General features: G+C 38.2%; 1 protein-coding gene across 4 annotated transcripts in view; it reads right to left on the bottom strand.

The window, feature by feature from the left end:
- The window catches only part of LOC103030998 (CSC1-like protein 2), a 79,305-nt gene that overhangs the window by 24,415 nt on the left and 36,829 nt on the right, over positions 1-18,061 (bottom strand). For 3 of the 4 annotated variants that reach the window (XR_007424940.1, XM_049466021.1, XM_049466022.1), the window contains exons 4-9: positions 12,930-12,968; positions 7,780-7,870; positions 4,804-4,841; positions 3,901-4,043; positions 1,445-1,496; positions 1,177-1,285 (exon numbers count right to left, since the gene is read on the bottom strand). Coding sequence is in view for 3 of the 4 variants with exons in the window: in XM_049466021.1 (XP_049321978.1) it covers positions 1,177-1,285; positions 1,445-1,496; positions 3,901-4,043; positions 4,804-4,841; positions 7,780-7,870; positions 12,930-12,968 (472 nt within the window). In the remaining variant the exon portion in view is untranslated. The remainder of the gene's footprint in view (positions 1-1,176; positions 1,286-1,444; positions 1,497-3,900; positions 4,044-4,803; positions 4,842-7,779; positions 7,871-12,929; positions 12,969-18,061) is intronic. The other variant, XM_049466024.1, reaches the window with a different exon arrangement.

Genomic DNA, 18,061 nt, shown 5'->3' with positions numbered 1-18,061 from the left:
GCCTTCATCCATATTTCATGAGCTGCGCACCATCTACACGCAGCAGTCTGGGGCAAAGACTCCGTCAGAGGCACGTACAGCGTGCAGCGTGAACGCCACATCAGGACTTTTACAGTGTACTGAGAGGAGATACATACACACATACATATACACTGTATATAGACAGGAATCTAGTGACTGAATACAAGGTCAGATGGAGGTCACAGTCTGATTCTGCATTGTGGTCGCCGACAGTAACTCAGCATGGCAGTGGTTCATTCTGAACACTTAAAAGTAGGGCTGTGTATTGGCAAGAATGTGATAATGATACAATACTCACAATCACAATACAAAAATATTAATATATCACAATATACTGTGATTCTGTAAGCAAGATAAACTGCGATTGTTTAAAATCACAGTTTAGGGAATTTCTCATAGTATAAAAATTACAATATATTTATAATATCTGAGTACTGTATTTTTTTACACTCTAAGAGGCACTTAAAACCCCCTAATTTACCCAAAATTTGACAGTGTGTCTTATGTATGAATGTTACCAGGCAGGTATTAAGGAGCAGTAAAGCCACTCCACTGAAGTACAGCATTATAAAGGATTTTCAGTAAAGTTTCTCCAGCACTAAGGCTGGAGCAGTATTAGCATTAGCTGCTAAACACGCTAAGTGCTAGCTCTTTAGCCATTCAGAGGTGAGTATATATCAGACTGTAGTCTGTGCGTTCACCGTGTTAAAACAAGCTACGTAGGACGAACCGCTAGCTAGTAGCTAATAGCACCCTGTGTTACTGGAACACTCAGTGTTCCTCAGTGTAGCGCTGACAGGCAGAATTTACTATCTCTCTAAGAACTGTTTGAATTTAAAAGAATGACGGTTTTGTTTAATTAGGCGCCTTACATTTCGGTGTGCCTTATGTATGAAAATTGACCAAAAAATAGACGTTCATTGATTGAGTGTGCCTTATAAAATGGTGCGCACTATAGTGCGTAAAATAAAGGACAAGTATACTTTGTACACAGTCAGAACATTCGAATCGAACAACTGAGTACAACACTGCTATTTAGTGGGCGGGGTTTAAACACAACACAAAATCTGCCACCAGTATTTATAGCAGTGTAAAGGTTATTTTTGACCCCTTTATTTCTGAGAGCACAGAAATGGTATCATGTTTGAACAATACCAGATCGTCCTCTTTGTAGTGCATCTTAGAGGTGTGGCGTCTCATGCTGTAGACCGTCAGGAGGAGGTACATGAACGCAAATGACGTGTGCAGCCACAACAGGTTATTCCTGCAGAACAGAAACAGACACAGCTCAAGAAACAGCTTTTATATCACCAACTCAACAGTACATAAAAAAAAAAAATCTTACTGTAAGACAGATAAATATAAGTGCACATCATCATTATCGTGGAGTGTATCAGCGAGTACAAAAAACACATATCCTTACCCCGAGTTCAGGTTAGCTATCGTGGTGCGGCCGAAGCTGTACGCGTTGTTTTCTAATGAGAGAGGACAGAAATAAAGGTCAGATTTGAATAAAAGATTCAGCTCAGTATGCAGAAAACAACAACAACAGAGAGCAGCAGGACAGAATCAGCCGGGAGGGATTTGTAGTGTTAGTTTAGATACGACAGAGAAAGAGCAGATAGAAGAGGAGCAGGGATGGTAAAAGATATAGAGATATAGATAAAGAGTGATGGGGCAGGAGAACAGAGGAGGTAGACTAACAGAGGAAGACAGAAAGCAAATGGGAACATCAGTAGAGATAGAGATTCTTTTAGAGATTCTGTGTTTCTGTGAACTGAGCTTCACTGTGGTCCTACATTGAAACCCAGCCTTAAACTTTTAAACAATTCTGGTTTGGTGTGACAGACGTGTTTAATGGTTTGTGCAGATGGACAGATTTAGAGAGAAACAAATAGCAACATACTGTAGCTTGAGAGCAAGATACAGGGGTTCTGAATATATGGGTAAATTAAACAACATAAAAGCTAGAAGCTTGAATTTGCTATGTTATCTCATGAGGTCAAATCTACCCATCAAGATGAATTCATTTCAGTTTCCCTAAGGATTAATTAATTACTATTTTTTTTAATTATGTATAATGTACAGTATATAACCCAGCTCACTGCTTCTCCTTTACCATCTTTTCTACTCGTCTCTTGTTCTACATTCTGTTTTGCTTCACTTCTTCTTGTTCCTCCTGTCCATCCATCTCTCCAACTCATTGCTCTACATCCCTCCCTCATTCCTCTCTCTCTCTCTTTCCCATTCCCTCATTTCTCTCTTTAGTTGCTTGCGACAGGCACCCAATTACCCACTCCCAGACAGAGTTCAATCCCATTACAGGACCCGAGCGCAGCGGCTAAGCCCTCACTCATCATCTCCAGCTATCTGCTCTGGAGGACAGAGAACAGGAGAGCAAGAGAGCAGGACATGGTCAGGCCCAGGGCCAGAGCTAATGCTAATGCTAACAGTAGCTCATTAGAGACCAGCGCTGAGGCTCAAACCCCCCCTGCCAAATCTTATTCCTGTCTTTCAGCAGTTGCCATATTACAGCAGCTGATTTTAAACCCATTAGAGAACCCTTTTTCAGATAAATCTGCACATTTTCACCCAAAACTAAATTTAAAACAGTGTATCTCCAAAAAAGCAACAAGGAGAAAGGAAGTGAATGCAAAATGATTTAATTCCAAGTCCAAATGGAGCATTTTTATTGGTTCTTTTATCACGAAAGCCACTACTTTTGGGCAACTGCATTGTTCACTTACCAAAAAATAAATAAATAAATAAAAAATTTAGAGATCCCAGACTTTTGTGTGACACCAACAATACAGGTTAATAAAGCTTCTTATGAAGATAAAGCTTCTTATGAAGGAGTAAAACAAACAATATTGAAAACATACAGCTCTGGAAAAAATGAAGAGACCACTTCAGTTTACGAATCAGTTTCTCTGATTTTGCTGTTTATAGGTTTATGTTTGAGTAAAATGAACATTGTTGTTTTATTCCATAAACTACAGACAACATTTCTCGCAAACTTCAAATGAAAATAATGCAAAGAAAACAAGTTCATATTCATAAAGTTTTAAGAGAGTTTTAAGAGAAATCAATATTTGGTGGAATAACCCTGGTTCTTAATCACAGTTTTTTTATGCATCTTGGCATGTTCTCCTCCACCAGTCTTACACACTGCTTTTGAATACCTTTTAATGTCACTCCTGGTGCAAAAAATCAAGCAGTTCAGCTTGGTTTGATGGTTTGTGATCATCCATCTTCCTCTTGATTATATTCCCGAGGTTTCCAATTTGATAAAAAAAAAAAAATTGGTCTCTTATTTTTTCCAGGGCTATATAAGCTGCCAAAATGTTTATCTTTTTTTGTTTAAATAATTTGACATTCTGCGATGTTGCATTTGTGAATATAAGTTTTAGAATCAAGCTGACACTTCACTTACTGTAATAGGGTGACCTGCATCACTGTGATTGCCACTGTAGACTGGAACTCTTCCACAGAACTATGTATCTATGGTGTAGCTATTGGAGACCTCTCACCAGAACTATGTAATATTACTGTAACATTCTGTATTATAATATTGCTTTACCACCTCAGTCCACATACTTCTTTACCTTTAAACTAAGCTTCTCTATCTTCTCTTAGCTTGTCCAAAAATGCATGTGTTTAACTGTCTATGAGGGGTGCTAAAAAGTGATTTGTCTTTATTGTGTTTCCCTTGATTTCAGAAAAAAACAATGTATTGAGAAGGTGTCTGAACTTCCACTTTCATTTCAGCCAGTGAGTCACTGTAGCACATCACTCTGCATGTGCTGCTAAAAGATAAAATTTATTTTAGCTCTTTCCACTCCTCAGAGAGTCGTATCCCACACTGCTCTTCATGCTCACCCAGCAGATCTCCGGAAAAGTTGACTGGTAGGACGATGCCCACTGACAGCACGCCCACCACCACCAGCAGCCCGATGATGTGCCGCTGAAAGGAGAGATAGTGCACGGCATCTTCTCCACACTTCTCACGGATCTCCTCATCCCTAAACACACACAAACACACACACACACAAGAATACACTGTCAATGTACTCTCAGACAGAACATTTCAGTCAAAAAAATATATATAAAAATAACTTTCAGTGTTTGGCCAAAAATGCATATTGGTGCTTTGTTGGAATGCCTGCTGGGATATTAAAATGTTCAATGTTAAATAAATATTTGTAAATTGTATTTTTGTAATTGCTTCATATTTGAGAAGTAAGAGAAAAATACATTTGTGCTATTTTATTTATGCAAATGGTGAAAAGCAGTAAATTTTATAAAAACCTGCAAAAAAAAGTGTTGATTTTGATTCTTTTTTTACTTTAATTAAAGCCTGCATCTCTCACTAAATACCTGGCAACACATTTAAAGGATGTAATAATAACAGGATGGGTTTTTGTCAAATCACAATGCAATTTAAATTTTTACAATCATAAAATATAATACTGTAAAATTTCTGTTAAAATACAGATTTGCATAAAAAAATTAATCAAATGAATGGATGAGCTACACCATTACACAGTGGTTAAAGCAGACTGGTAGTTAAAGTTACAGTAGATATATAGAACATAGAAGCACAAATAAATCCAGTCCAAACAAACATGATAAAATGCTTCCCAAAAAGACCTTTATTAATATTCCGAAATGTAAATGCATATGGCTAAATGAAAAGATGAGATCCCCTCCCCACCCCCACTCCTCCACACCCCCAGGCCCCGGCAGCAATAGCTCTGATGCTGGAATTAAAGAGCTACTTACTTTATTCTGAATATGGCCGTCAGCCAAGAGCAGAACCCCTGCAGGAACAGCAGATACAATTATCAGCACACACACAAACACCCCATTCATATATATATATATATATATATATATATATATATATATATATATATATATATATATATATATATATATATATATATATACACACACACACAGTTGTATCTGCCATTTATATTCATTCCTAATAGACATAAATATTATGGCAATATTGGGCTTTCACTGATTTTTGCACTGTTCAAGTTCTGGAGCAGAAGAATCTACAATGGGAGGGTGTGTGTGTGTTTTGTATTACCAATAGATTATTAATTTAAAAAAGGACATTTCCACTGTTGCTATGGTATTCCAGGTGGTTTCCACAGTGATTATAGCTATATGTGTTATGGGACAGATAGTTGCTGCACGGTACATAAGAAGAAATGGCATTGCAATACTTATTATTAATATTAAAATGCAGGAATTTTCAACAGGAATATTCTTTTTTCAGGAATCAATAATCCAACATGTATCAATCTGTCTGCCAAATATCGAAGTAAAATAAATTGAACTGGACATATTTAGTTGGGTATAGCTTGCCTAAAGGCATCATGGAAAATACTGTAAGAGTGGCTGCTATGGTGTTGCTAAGTGTTTGCTTTAGTGTTGCAAGTCAGTTGCTAAGGAATATGATATTAGCTTTTAAGCATGGTGGTGGTTGCTTCATTTTTTGGGACCCATTTTGCACCCAGTACTGGTACATTATATAAGTGGATGGAATAATAAAGGAGTACTATGTCAGTGTCTCAGTATACACCTCAAAACCTTGTAGACTTTTAAAATTTGGACACAACCAGGTGTTCCAACAGAATAATGTACAACTCCTTACACCTAAAATATGTCTGTTCATTTTTGCCATGGGTTGATATATAATTAAAAAAAAATGTACATCAGGTTCTTCTTCAAGTTCTCTTGAGATATATTGAGTATGAGAAGATGAGACCTCTGATCCAGGATTAACCCCTGCTGAGAGGAGACCACATGAACAGCCTAGAGGAAACCTGGCTATCAGAGGCCCTGAATTACAGACCTAACTACAGGCCATCTCCCCCCCACAAACACACAAACACACACATATCCTCACTGCCCTTCCCTGAAGCACCACATCTAGCCTCATCCACGTGCAGCCTGTGAGTCAGTTACTCAGCCGGTTGTGTTTAACGCTTTAGGGACTGAAAGTGAGACTGGGTTTTAATGGGAAGAAAGTAGCACTTCTCCCTCTCTCTCTCTCTCTTTCCACAGTGTGGAGAAACATCAAGGTCATGGAGCTGCAGAGAATTGCTGGATCATCATCTATCTATATATGTAGTTTGTGGAAGGAGCTCAAGGAGAGAGCAGGAGAGCAGACCCCAATCAGAGTGCTGCATCATATATACAGCTTAAGTGTGGCCAGTGTACTGTGGAAGAATCGATAGATAGCAGAGGGAAAACGAGGACTCGGGACGAGAGAGAGCGAGGAGAGAGCGAGAGAGCAAGAGAGAGAGAGAGAGTTTGCTGAGCTAGAACAGCTCGACTGATGGAAATCTGTGTCACAGGAGCAAAAGAGCGCAGCCTGCCAGAGCTGGAAATATGTGTGTCCCAAACTGACCGGAACAAACTATTCACTAAGGGCGAGCGATGAGGCAAAAATAGATCATAATGTCCAATATTTACTGTGATATTTAGTTATTAAGGTTGCATCTCGGTACATTTAGTGTACTGACAAACCACTGTTTCCAAAAAATATATATAAAAAACATTGTGTTCCAGAGGACTTTTAATTTGAAACAAACATTCACAATGTAATGTGAAGCTAAATTTATTTTCCGGCATATATTGATTTGACATTTACACACAGTTAGCCCAGCTGATGTTACTATACTAGCTCTGTACAGCTCGTATCTTAAAGCTGCAAAACACTAGTAAACTGATCCAGTTCATAATCATAACGTCTAGTCGGTTGCTATGAAATATGATATTAGCTTTTAAGCATGGTGGTGGTCGCATCATTCTTTGGGTCCATTTTGCACCAAGTACTGGTACATTATATAAGTAGATGGAATAATAAAGGAGTACTACTTCAGAGTGTCTCGGCATACACCTTAAAACCTAGTAAATGTTTGAAATTTGGACTAACTTGCTTTATGATTCATTGTCATATCCTGCATAATAAAAGTCCTAATGTTAGACCAACACTTTATTTAGTCACTAGTTGAATGCCAAATCAAATTTTACATGTTTTTCAGTTTTTTCTGCTAAACCTTACTGTAAAGGCTAGAAAATTTAATCAGCTTTCAGTAAATTAACCAGTTGTAGGTCCACATCTGGTTAGAAGATCGTCACTGTCTAGACCAGTACAGCAATCCACCTATTAGTAACCTCAGTCTTTATTTTACACAAAACAATATTATTAAGTGAAAACACAAAAAACAACTTCAGAAGAACATGGAAGCAAGGCTAAATGCTAATGCTAGCCTGAATTAAGCAAATACTAGTGCTTATCCAGCACACTGGAGACTGTAAGGAGGCTAAAAAATACAGCTAGGCAACCAAAGTAAGGACCAGTGTTGTTGCTCTGTGTGCAGAAGCCCTCAGATTGGCTAAAGGCTAACACTGGGTGACTGAAGCAATGATTACCACAGTTATCCAGCATTCTGAAGCCTCTGGAGCGGCTAAAGGCTAAGGCTAGGCTGCTGCATCAGGGAATGTTGGGACAGATCAGTATTCCCAGTTACAATATCAGTGTACATCCCACGCTCACACTCGCTCACCCCTATATAGATCACACTTCATCTCACACTGAATCACACTCAGCTCCAATTACTGACCCTGCACTACTGACCAGACCCACAGCCCACAACCTGACAGGAGAATCCAGGGCAGACACAAAAACTGCAGGCTGTCACTGAAAGAAGACAGAATGATTGACAGGTGTCTTACGTTGTCTCGCTGTTCAAAATCCACAGAGCTGGAGACGGAGGTGAGACGCTCATAACGATCCGGAGTTTCTGAATGCAACGCTGAGGCCACACTGCAGAGAGAGAGAGAGAGAGAGAGAGAGAAAAGAGAGGGAGAGAGAGAGAGAGAGAGAGAGAAAAGAGAGGGAGAGAGAGAGAGAGATAGAATGCAAGAGATTGCAAAAGAAAGTGAGAGCACAGGAGAAAGGAAAAAATGTGCATGCAAGAGATGGTTGGAAAGAAAGTGCAAGGTGGGATAGCACAAGAGAGAATGCAAGAGTGATAAAGACAGATGACAAAATATGCATACAATAGGAGAGATTGAAAATATGTAACAGAAAAAGAGTGAAAGCGTAAAAAAAGAAAAAAAAAAGAGAAATATTTGACAGAAAGTATGACCAAAAGTAGGAGAATATATGCGAGAGAGGGAATATATGAAAGAGAGAAAAGGAGAGAGAGAATATATGCGAGAGAGAGAAAATATGAAAGAGAAAAGGAGAGAAAGAATATATGCGAGAGAGAGAGAATATTTATAAGAGAGAGAAGGAGAAAAAGAAAATATGCAAGAGAGAGAATATATGCGAGAGAGAGAATTTATGCAAGAGAGAGAGAGAATATATGAAAGAGAGAAGGAGAGAAAGAATATATGCAAGAGAGAGAAAGAATATATAAAAGAGAGAGAAGGAGAATATATGCGATAGAGAGGGAGAATATGCGAGAGAGAGAATATATGTAAGAAAGAATATATGCAAGAGAGAGAGAGAGAATATATGTGAGAGAGAGAGAATATATGAGAGAGAAAGAAAATGGATGAAAAAAAGACAAATATATAGAGGGAGAAAGAGAGTGAAGAAGAGGGAGAGAAAGCGATAAAGAGAAAGTCAGTCAATCTGGTCAGTAATATGGGTGTTAAACAGATGTAGTATAATTATTTGTTATTAATATTACAGATATTATTATTAGTAATTATAATCTGCAGGTAGTTGTTGAGCACTGAAATGAACTGAGGAGAGCAGAGGGCTGGATGGGACTGAGATACTGATTCAAACTTAAATCTGGGTCAGACTGACTTCAGATAAGAGGCCAGAATTAAGTATTTACACTGCAGAGGAACAGTGAGACCCTCAGCCTGGTCCTCCAGCCTCCTCACTTATCAGTTCTAGCTATTTTCAGGGTGTTTGACAGAAACACAGGTACTCTCACACACACACACACACACACACAAACACAAACACATAAATACACAAACACACACAGACACTGCGTCTCTCTGGAAGGTTCTGTACACACATTATCCATATAAAGACCGTCTTCTGCAGGTCCAGCTGACTGACAGGGTAATTAGGCTCTAGCTGAAGAAGAGACAGCTCTGCTCTGGGAGACATCACTGTGTCATGGGTGGGGAATCTTCACACAGGCATAGTCTGACCTTCACACAGGACTGAACTGCCCATACTTATAGTTACCTTACTTGCAAGAATAGTTTCAAAACGTATCTGAAAAGCATGATCTTATTTTTACAATAAAAAAGTTGAGACAGTAAGAATCAGTCAAGAACCAATCATATTTCATGTCTTGCATGGTCAACTTCATTTCATTGAATTCAGCAAATCTCTGTGTTGTAGTGTTTTAAAGAGTTACATTCATTTATGCCACTTAAACTAAACTTTAGTGTAAGAAACAGGAGCCAGATTTTAACCGTGTTTAGAGGTGGTGTTGACTTTTCTGAGCTAGGGGGAATCTGGGATGGACCATTACTTACAGTGGAAAAATGTACTGTGGTCAGACAAATTAGTATTTAAGATATTTTGAAAGAAATGGATTCAATGAGCTCTAGACTAAAGGCATAAAAATACTATCAAATACTATTTAATAAAATTAAAGTAGAAATAAATCTGATTAATCACAACAATATTCTTTTTATCATCAATATGAATATATGACTAAACTGTGCAAAAACAAAACATTGACAACACAGTGGAACAACACCAGCAGATGACATGTCTCTCCAATCCATCACTGATTATGGAAACTTTACACTAGACCTCAAGCAGTTTGGACTGTGTGTGTCTCCACCCTTCCTCCAGACTCTGCTTCCTTGATTTACAAATGAAATGCAGAATTTACTGATGATCAGTGATGGTTTGGAGAGTCATGTCATCTACTGGTGTTGATCCACTGTGTTTTATTATTAAGTCCAAAGTCAGTGCAGTTTTGTTTTCCCACAAAATCTTACAGCACTTCATGCTTCCCTCTGCTACTGACAACTTTTATGGAGGCGCGGATTTCATTTTTTAGCAGGAGTTGGCACTCTGCCCACACTGCTAAAAGTGCTAATTGGTCTCATATAATATTCTAATTTTCTGGGACACTGATTTTTGGGTTTTCATTGGCTGTAAGTCATAATCATTAAAAATAAAAAAAACCTTAAAATAGATCACTCTGCATCTAAAACATCTATATAATATAGGAGATTCATATTAAGAACTGAATTACTGAAATAAAGTAACTTTTCATTGATATTTTGTTGTTTAATGTTTTGAGGTGCACTAGTACTTCTGAAAATGTCAGCACTAATGCTGGACAGTCTAATAAGATCTTATTACAAGCTAATCTTGATTCAACAAGACATTTTAAATTTTTCCTCAATGCATTTTTTTTTAAATGTTGTGAGAAGGAATGGCAGCATTATAAAGTGGTAAATGCTTTACTCTCTCAACTTTTTATATTTGTTATAAGATCTAATATGCAGGAATGTGTGTTTATTAACAAATTAAGTTTGAAAAAAAAAAAAGTTGACCAGACAAAAAAAAAGAAGAAGAAGAAGAAATACCTTGGATTCAATTTGCATGTCCCAACTTATTTTTTTTTTCTTATATAAGTTTTACCAGCAGAATCCCAGACTGTTACTGGGTTCTTGTCTAGCTTTAGAAGAAGAAACCCACTGACCCTCAGTAGAAATATCTGAAGCATTTGTGGAGGCCAGCAGAATCTTTCAATGAAGCAGCAGAGCTGGGATAATGGCAGCATGCCTGCCGGAACACCACACTTAATAGGACGTAAATCTAATTTAGCCAATCAGGCCAATAATAGAGTGGACAATAGAGATAGTGTCTTATTCTGCACTGGGCTTCAGTCCACAGGAACCTATATGAAGGGGTATAGTGGAATCTTTATGTGTGTACGTGTGGAGGAAAGTCACGTGCACCATCTATTAAGGACTGTGTTGGAATGTGGATGATTCTCCATGATGAGCTACAAGCTGAGATCTCTGATGATGTTCACATGAGAGGAATCACAGAGTAAATCACCAGGTGGGGGTAAAAAATCACATCCACTTACTGCTAGTTAGAGCTAGGGGACATTGGACAAGTTACACTGGGAGAGGGGCGGGGCTCACAGTGGCTAATACTGCATAATCCAGCAGCTATACTGGTTTACCTGTGCACAGGCTCATAGTTACCCCTTTCTTTTCTCCTACTGTAGTCGTTAAGGACAGACATGTCACACACACACACACACACAAACAAGCAGGACATAAGACATACATTAGTCCACCCTTTGCAAAGCAGAAGGTCAGAAGGTCAGCTTCGTGACTGACACACACAGACATGTAGGGTTGGACAAAAAAATTAAAATTTGATAGTAATGCTCTATTTATCGTGATAGAAAATGTTTCAATAATAATGATAATTTTTTTCAAAATATTTCAGCATCACCCAGTACTCGTCTGAGGCTACACTGCAATATTATGAGCTTTATTACTGAAGATTAGACTAAAGTACAGACATTATATTTACACACACTCACAACAATGCTTACTATATCCAGGCAGTGCACTGCCATTGACCTGTCATCAACTATCAGTGAGTAATCCAGCTCAGAAAAACTAAAGCTAGCATCGTGGCTAACCCATTTCAACACTGTCAAGGCTGGATGCTATGTTTGTTAGCATCAAAGCTTTTACCTACTATTCTATGCTTCTACCATGATTATCAAGTCTGTATCAACTAGAAAACAGTTAGCATTGTTGCTAACCTGCTCTAAACCTGCCGATTCAGCTGTTTTTTTTTTTTTTTTGGACTTCACTAAGTAAACGTTTGTTCAAAATATGATCAAACATCTAAAGTCTTTAAACGTTTACATCTTAAGTTAAGATAATTTTTTCATCATTTTTAGGCAAAAAACTGTAAAAAATATCCTAGGGTTCTAAGAAATACACACTATTTACTCACTAAATGAAGATCATTACAGGATGCGGCTTTCAGTTTATTGTATTAAAGCAGAACCCTATAGAGGCTTCCATAGCCTGGCAACGTCAGTGTGTGATGCACATCACAAGCAGTGGATTTATACTGTTAATATTGATATCAGAATTATCATACTGATATCGAATCGATCCCACAATTAACAAACATATCTGTCATATAAATTCACTACCTGGACAATATGGCTAAAATTTATATCACACTATACAAAATAATTTCAGTCAAACTAAAATCATTACAAAATATCTGTTATGAACAAAATATAAGTAATAAAAACCAGTCATAAACTCCTACAACAGATGTCTGTACCTACAAACCTCTAAAAATTCATGCTGTAATGGATATCAGTCAATGACCAATTCTGTATATAGTGAGTACTGAAATATCAAAAATGTTTAAAAATCATTATTTAAACACTATTGAAACATTTTCTATTGTGATATATACTAATAATGCATTATTGTACAGCCAATATACACATATACACACATGTACATGTACAAAAGATTAGTGGTAGAAAGTCACTTCCAAAGCAAGTTTCAACACACAAGTGCAAAAACCAGCAGCATGAGGCACCAGTGGTGTGCTGGGGAAAAGGTCAGGAGGTGAGGTGAAGAGCACACACACACACACACACACACACACACACTGACTGCAGCAGATTTAGATTAACAGCACACTCCCAAATCCACACACACACACACTCACTCACTCTCACACACACACTCAGCCTTGAGGAGAGAGAGAAAGTTCATCAGAGTTGTTATACAGTCAGTTAGCAGAGACGGGAGCAGCCCAGGAGAAATAGATTAGAAAACAAAGCCCCTCAGATTAAAAGTGTGAACATAAAAAAACTAAAACATACTATTCCCGTTCCTCCAGACCCTGGAATCGCTTCTTCTGTCTTGAGGGGAAAAATAAACAGGTAGTTAAAAAATTAAGTTTATTAACAAAATCAAACTTCTCTGATAAAACACTTCTCAGCAGCACCTGGGAAAGGAAAGCAGGTGAGATTAACAGATTGAGAGAATACTGAACTCCAAAACACACACCTGTAGAGGCCATGACCCTGAAATATGTATTTAAAAAAAAAAAAATCTTATGTATATTTGCATGTATGATGACCTTAAGGGTGGCCTTAAAAAAAGCAAACAAATAAAAGAAAAAATTATTAAACCTTATCATGATCTTTTGCGATATATAATCAATGCATGGCTTCAAAAGTCTATTACTATTATTGAAAGATTTATGACTTCCTGTGGTGGCGTTAATCAAATGAACTGGGTAATCCTGCAAGAAAATTGGAAAATATTGGTTGTAAAATTCTTTGAATTTCACACTAATAAATCCATAATTTCTGGAATTTACTTGTTTTATCCTCTTCTGGTATATTTTATTTTATTCTCTTCTGTAAGTATTGTAGAGAATCGTCTTGTGATATATCAATTTCTGTTTGTTAATTTGTAAAAGTGACTTTTATTTGACACAGTATGTTTGATTATAGCATGGTGCTTCTCCACTAAATTTTACTTTCATTGCCCAAACTTAGCTTAGCTTTCTTGTTTTCTCATATTTGGTATCTGGCACCAGCTACATTTTTAGAACCTGCCTGCTCGTAGTTCAAAGCTAGCAGAAAGGGGCTAAAACACAATGTTTACTATTGCAGAGCTCTGATTGGCCAACAAGAAGAGTCACTCTAAGCCAAACACAAAGGAGGCATTTGTAAAATCTCCAAATCAGGCAATCTGTACGGATCACAGCTTATCTGTGACCTGTTACACCATTAAAAAGAACATATGCATGTGATAAACATGTAATATAATATACACACAGTGAAAACGTGTAGACATGGATCAATACAAAATGATAAGACGGCAATTAAACTACACTGACTATGAAACATTACGATAATAAGAACACATGAAGTGCATCCAAATCCAACCATTAGCATCAGCTATAACTATATTCTCTCTTATATTAAGCCACAGTATAGGTTGGGGCACACTGGTGCGTGCCTATTGGTTGTAACGGATTGAGGGAAGGTCATGTATCAGCATCAACCCGTCAGCCATCCTTCATGACACACACATCCCCATCTACCCACTCACACAAAACCACAGATCACCACATACACGCACACACACACACACACACACACAAAGTGCTGATGAAAAACTTTGAGATTCCTGAACAAACACTCTCCAATCAGCATCAATCACCAGCCCACATACGTCAATCTCTAAATTGCCCCAGTTCGTCTGTTCTAAGGCCTCGGGGGCACGTCCTGCCGGTCAATCACTGCAGGAGCCAACGCACACTTGTCTATCCTCCGCTGAGGAAGTAGGAGAGAGAGAGAGAGAAAGAGAGCGTGCTGAAAACAGCAGGAAATGCAGACTGTAGGAGAATCCACACATTCGCATGAGGAAACTCTCTCTCTCACTTCCCCATACAGCCCAGAAAAACTCCCTACTTTTCAGCAGAAAAACAGAAAAGCATGTCTTACATATTGGTCACGTACCATGTGTTCAGCAAACTGAACAGAACTGATCATTATGCATTTTATTATGTATGAATTTTGGTAATTATTATTATTTTTTTTTTTTGCTATATTCTTCTTATAACACCTTATTAATATTTTTAGTCTCTGCTTATGCCATTACGCAAAGTTCTTGTCCTGTTCTGTGTCACTCCTGTCTGTTTCTGTGTGTTTCCTGCCATCTTTTTGGTTTATGTACCTTTTTTCTCTGTGCCTGTGTGGTTTTTCCCACGTGGCCCTGTGTTCCTCAAATGTCTCTGCCTTTGTTCATTTTTAACTCCACCCCCTTTTTACCTGTCCCCAGGTGTTTCCTGTTTCCTGTCTATTTTCTTTGTTTCTAGTCTCAGTGTATTCCTTCTTTCTATGTTGTTTCAGTTTATCTCGTTTTATTTCTGGTTTATTGTTTGTTTGTTTTTTTGTTTATTATTAATAAATACTTGCATTTGTGTCCACTTTCCTCGTCTTCCAGCTTTATAACTCCTCACATCTTACACAGGTGTGGGTGTTCCCAAGCTTTTCCCTGAGGTAACATTTCACAACCAATTTACATACTGTGTCCCATGACTTTTAGCACATCAGTCTAAACACACCTTGTCAGCTTATTTGAATGAATCAGAAATAAAAAATAAAACAAATGATCATGTGACTACCATAAAAAATAATTGAACAAATTTCTATAATGATAACTATAGAAGATCAAGTAGTTCATATGCTGTCAAAAACAACACAGATCACCTGATTTACTGTAATAAAGGCCTGACTAGACAGTCCAACTAGGTGTCGGGTGGGAGCTGTCAGTACTGGCCTTCTTCCAGAAGAGCGCTGGACATCTGTTGCAGGGCAGAGGGTCAGTCATATTTCATTCACACAAGAATCACAGCCCTTTTATTACAGACCATAACTGGACAAAGGTACCCTGAGACCCTGAGAACTGCATCTCTGCTGGAACAAACTTTTATATTCCAAGTGACTGCGGTCAAATTCTGGTTTTCCAGTAGTCATCAAGTTTATTTTAGTTCTCAGTTTCTGCAAAGAAACTGGTCCATATTAACCTCAATGTCAAATAATCATCCCTCCCTCTCAATTTGCTCCACCCACAAAATTTTAATCACTGCAGAAGTCTGTTGTGCTGTATCACACAACAATACCAGAGCTTGAAGCGTACATTTGGAAAGTGAAATGAGCTTGGAGGAGAACACTAACCTCCAACAGTGCTATTAACAGATGCTCATGCTGAATAGCATCCCGTTGCATAACTGGGGGAGAGGGAGGGACATCCTACTTATTCAAGAGAGGAACAAACCCTTGTATTCCAAGTCATTGTGGCCCATTTCTGTAGGTCCAGTTGTTATAAGTGTGTTCCAAAGTCTAGGCTGCAGTCACGGTAGGACAAGTCCTTATTAGACTCATTTACACTAGTTGTGGGAAATGTCACATAATAACACCGATGCATGAAACTTGTCATAGAAATAATATTTAATTTTTAACAAAATATTTAAAAACAAACACTGCTCCAGAGTCTTAGCTTCCTGCCTTTTTTGTGTACATTTCGTGGAATCGTTTTCTTCTTTTTAAATATGTGTTGTAGTACTGCGCAAGCATGCTGGAGTTGAACTAGCTGTAGCATGGCCTCCGGTCTGTTGTGTCTATCCTAAGTTATTCGGACACGGAGTGTGTCCTGTGTGTGAGTGTGCCTTCAGAGAAGCCAGGAACCTGTACCTTTTCCCTGCTAGTTCCTCCACTACACGCTTTTACACCCATTACAGTACAAAGAATCCTTCACATGATGTAGAGGCCGAGAAATGCAGCCCACCTAGTATGCAGCCTCGATTTTTGGACGGAGCTACTTATGACATAATAGCAAAGTTTGTTTTTATTTAAAGTTAAAGTTTATATTTCTGAGTTTTGACACGAACACAATAAAATAAACTAGAAGAGAACACCAAATAAATACTCCTATGAGGATGCTCTGTCTGAAAAAAAAATGAAATAAATAAATAAAAATAATATGTGTCAGTTATGTAACACTTTGGAAGCGTGGCTCAGCCTCATTTCTGGATTTCTGGGCGTTTCAAAAAGGAATAGCAATAAGCCAAAATCGCAGTTGCCACGCTGCAGAATGATACGATGCGGAAAGCAGGGGTGGTTATTCCTGGCACTGAGGAGGAGAGAGAGAAAGAGAGCGAGAGAGAAAGAGGGAGAGAGAGAGAGAGAGAGAGAGAGAGAGAGACACTCAGAGTAAGGGGGGAGAGAGACAGAGAGTGAGAGAGAGGGCGGGTGGGAGAGAGAGAATGCGTGGGTTCTAGAAATAGTCAAGCACAGTCACACTGTGCAGGACAGGCAGGAATTCTGGGAGCGCAGTAAATATGCACACAGCATCATAAAACAGATTGCTTTATGGAACAGATGGCATTTATGATTGCGGCCTAATTCACTGCCCCTCCCAGACAAACCAGTGTCAGGGAAATGGGCTGGCGCTACCTCAGTGCCGTTATTCCTGGCTGGAGAATTAAGATGGCAGAGCAAAGGGGAAGGAAACTGAAATGTCTTGTCTTGCTTGACAGTGAAAGGCTAAAATGAAAAGGTGGGGGCATTAGATGGAAGTATATGAGGGCAATTTTGCCCCTCCAGCAACTTTCTTGGATGAAATGGTCTTTGCCTCAGAGCCTTATGCAAAGCATGAATGCAGATAAACAGCAATTTACACTTTTAGCCTCGAGGCCCGAGCAATAACTTTCTAATGAGCTCCCGAAATCCATTCCAGCTACACTATATGGGCACAATTTCTAAATTCCAGCATCATACTGTAACAGGATGCCACCACCGCAGCTGTAAGAGTTCAAGATACTCACCCATTATTGCACATTCTACAGCAACTAAGCCACAATGTAGCAGATCACATAAAATCAGTTTATAGTGGTGACATGAATAAGAAACCTGGACTGCTAAAGACTCAAACCACACTGTCTTTAGAGATTAATCCAGGTTCTTTCTGTAATCCAACCACAGCTCTAACTCTTTTATACAATTTGTCAGAAGAATAATGCTCACCCACATACTGCACACATTTCCCAGGAATTTTAACACTTTATATAAGTGTCTGAGCTCACAAATACTCCCACAGGTACTATAAAAACGTGTAGACTGCCTTCCCAGAAACGTGGAATCACAAAAACAGAGTTTCTCTCACCAAAAGACCAAACAGTAAAACTTTCAAATACTCAGAATTTTAAATCATTCTATATTATTATTACTCCCCTCTGTTTAATTTGATTTCAAGACTGTATTGCACAACAATACGAGAGCATATGCTTTGAGAAGAACACTTACTGCCAAAGATTACCATTTTTTTCACACTATAAAGCGCACCAGATTATAAAGTGTACTGGATTACAAGGTGCACTGGATTATAAAGCACACCATCAATAAACTATAATTTTCTGGTCTATTTTCATACATGA

The sequence above is a fragment of the Astyanax mexicanus genome, chromosome 16, assembly GCF_023375975.1.
Source record: "Astyanax mexicanus isolate ESR-SI-001 chromosome 16, AstMex3_surface, whole genome shotgun sequence".
Taxonomy (NCBI): Eukaryota; Metazoa; Chordata; class Actinopteri; order Characiformes; family Acestrorhamphidae; genus Astyanax; species Astyanax mexicanus.
Note: the sequence above shows the minus strand (reverse complement) of the source record. Positions and strands in the feature narration are given on the sequence as shown.